The sequence below is a fragment of the Phanerochaete carnosa genome (genome assembly GCF_000300595.1).
Source record: "Phanerochaete carnosa HHB-10118-sp unplaced genomic scaffold PHACAscaffold_7, whole genome shotgun sequence".
NCBI classification, from domain to species: domain Eukaryota; kingdom Fungi; phylum Basidiomycota; class Agaricomycetes; order Polyporales; family Phanerochaetaceae; genus Phanerochaete; species Phanerochaete carnosa.
The window spans coordinates 871,112-872,048 of record NW_006767634.1 but is presented as its reverse complement, the minus strand read 5'-3'; the positions used below and the strand labels follow the sequence as shown (position 1 = coordinate 872,048).

The following is a 937-nucleotide window of genomic DNA, read 5'->3' as shown; positions in this document are numbered from 1 at the left end:
AGCAGGCACACGAGTGTGAATAGCGATGACTCACCCTGCACAGCTGCGATGCTGATGCCAGCACCAGCAAGGACAGGTGAGATGAGGCAGGGCCCGCTCATGGCAAACAGCGCAAAGCACTCTTCGAGGGACATGTGAATGTGCAGTGAGAGCAGGTGTGAGAACAGGCCTGCCTCCAAGGCAGCAGCGGTGGTGTCATATGAGAAGTGCAGCAAGGGCGAGCACGTGCTCTGCTGGTGCAGCAGCTCGGTCATGGGTGTGAAAATCAATTTAGGAGGAGGAGGAGAGACAAACAGAGACGAACAGCAGGGGCAGACAAGCTCGGGCACTTGTGCAGGCCTGAACAGCTGGGATGGGCTGCTGGCCACTGCTGCTACTGCCACTAGGGTGGGTGCTGGCAGGTGCGATGTGGCAGATGATGGTGCGATAAGTGAGACGGTGGACTAAGGAAAAAAAAAGATAAAAAAAAGTATGGAGCACTACGCACCTGGATGACGACATACCCCAACAAGCAGACCCGTCCTCTCTTGGGCAGAAACTTGTCATCCAGCCAGAGTGATGTATGGAGTGCCAGGAGGCAGTGAAGTGTGATGGAATAGACATTGGGTGAGCGTGGGCATATTGGACAAGGTTGTATTCAGCGCACATCCGCAGAGAAGGGCCAGAGAGGTGGAGCGAGGCTGCATTCAGCACACGTCCATGAGGAAGGGCTGGAGAGCTTGGACAAGGCTGCATTCAGCACATGTCCACGAAGGAGGGCTAGAGATATGGAACGTGGCTGTATTCAGCACACATCCACGGATGAGGATCACGGAGGCAGGTGGTGAATGTGGTTCAAGACCAAGCGTCGTAGCACCAAGTTGGGGTCAGTAAGGTACAAACATGGGTAAACAGCATGTGTACGAGGCGCTGGTAAACACGAGCTCAAAAATCGAAA

The 937-nt window shown here is 54.4% G+C and overlaps 1 protein-coding gene across 1 annotated transcript in view; it reads right to left on the bottom strand.

Moving 5' to 3' along the window:
- The window catches only part of PHACADRAFT_210867 (uncharacterized protein), a gene marked incomplete at both ends in the record, with an annotated part of 858 nt that extends 604 nt beyond the window's left edge, over positions 1-254 (bottom strand). The window contains one exon of the mRNA XM_007397809.1: positions 35-254. Coding sequence (XP_007397871.1) covers positions 35-254 — 220 coding nt within the window. The remainder of the gene's footprint in view (positions 1-34) is intronic.
- Between the last annotated feature and the right edge of the window lie 683 nt (positions 255-937).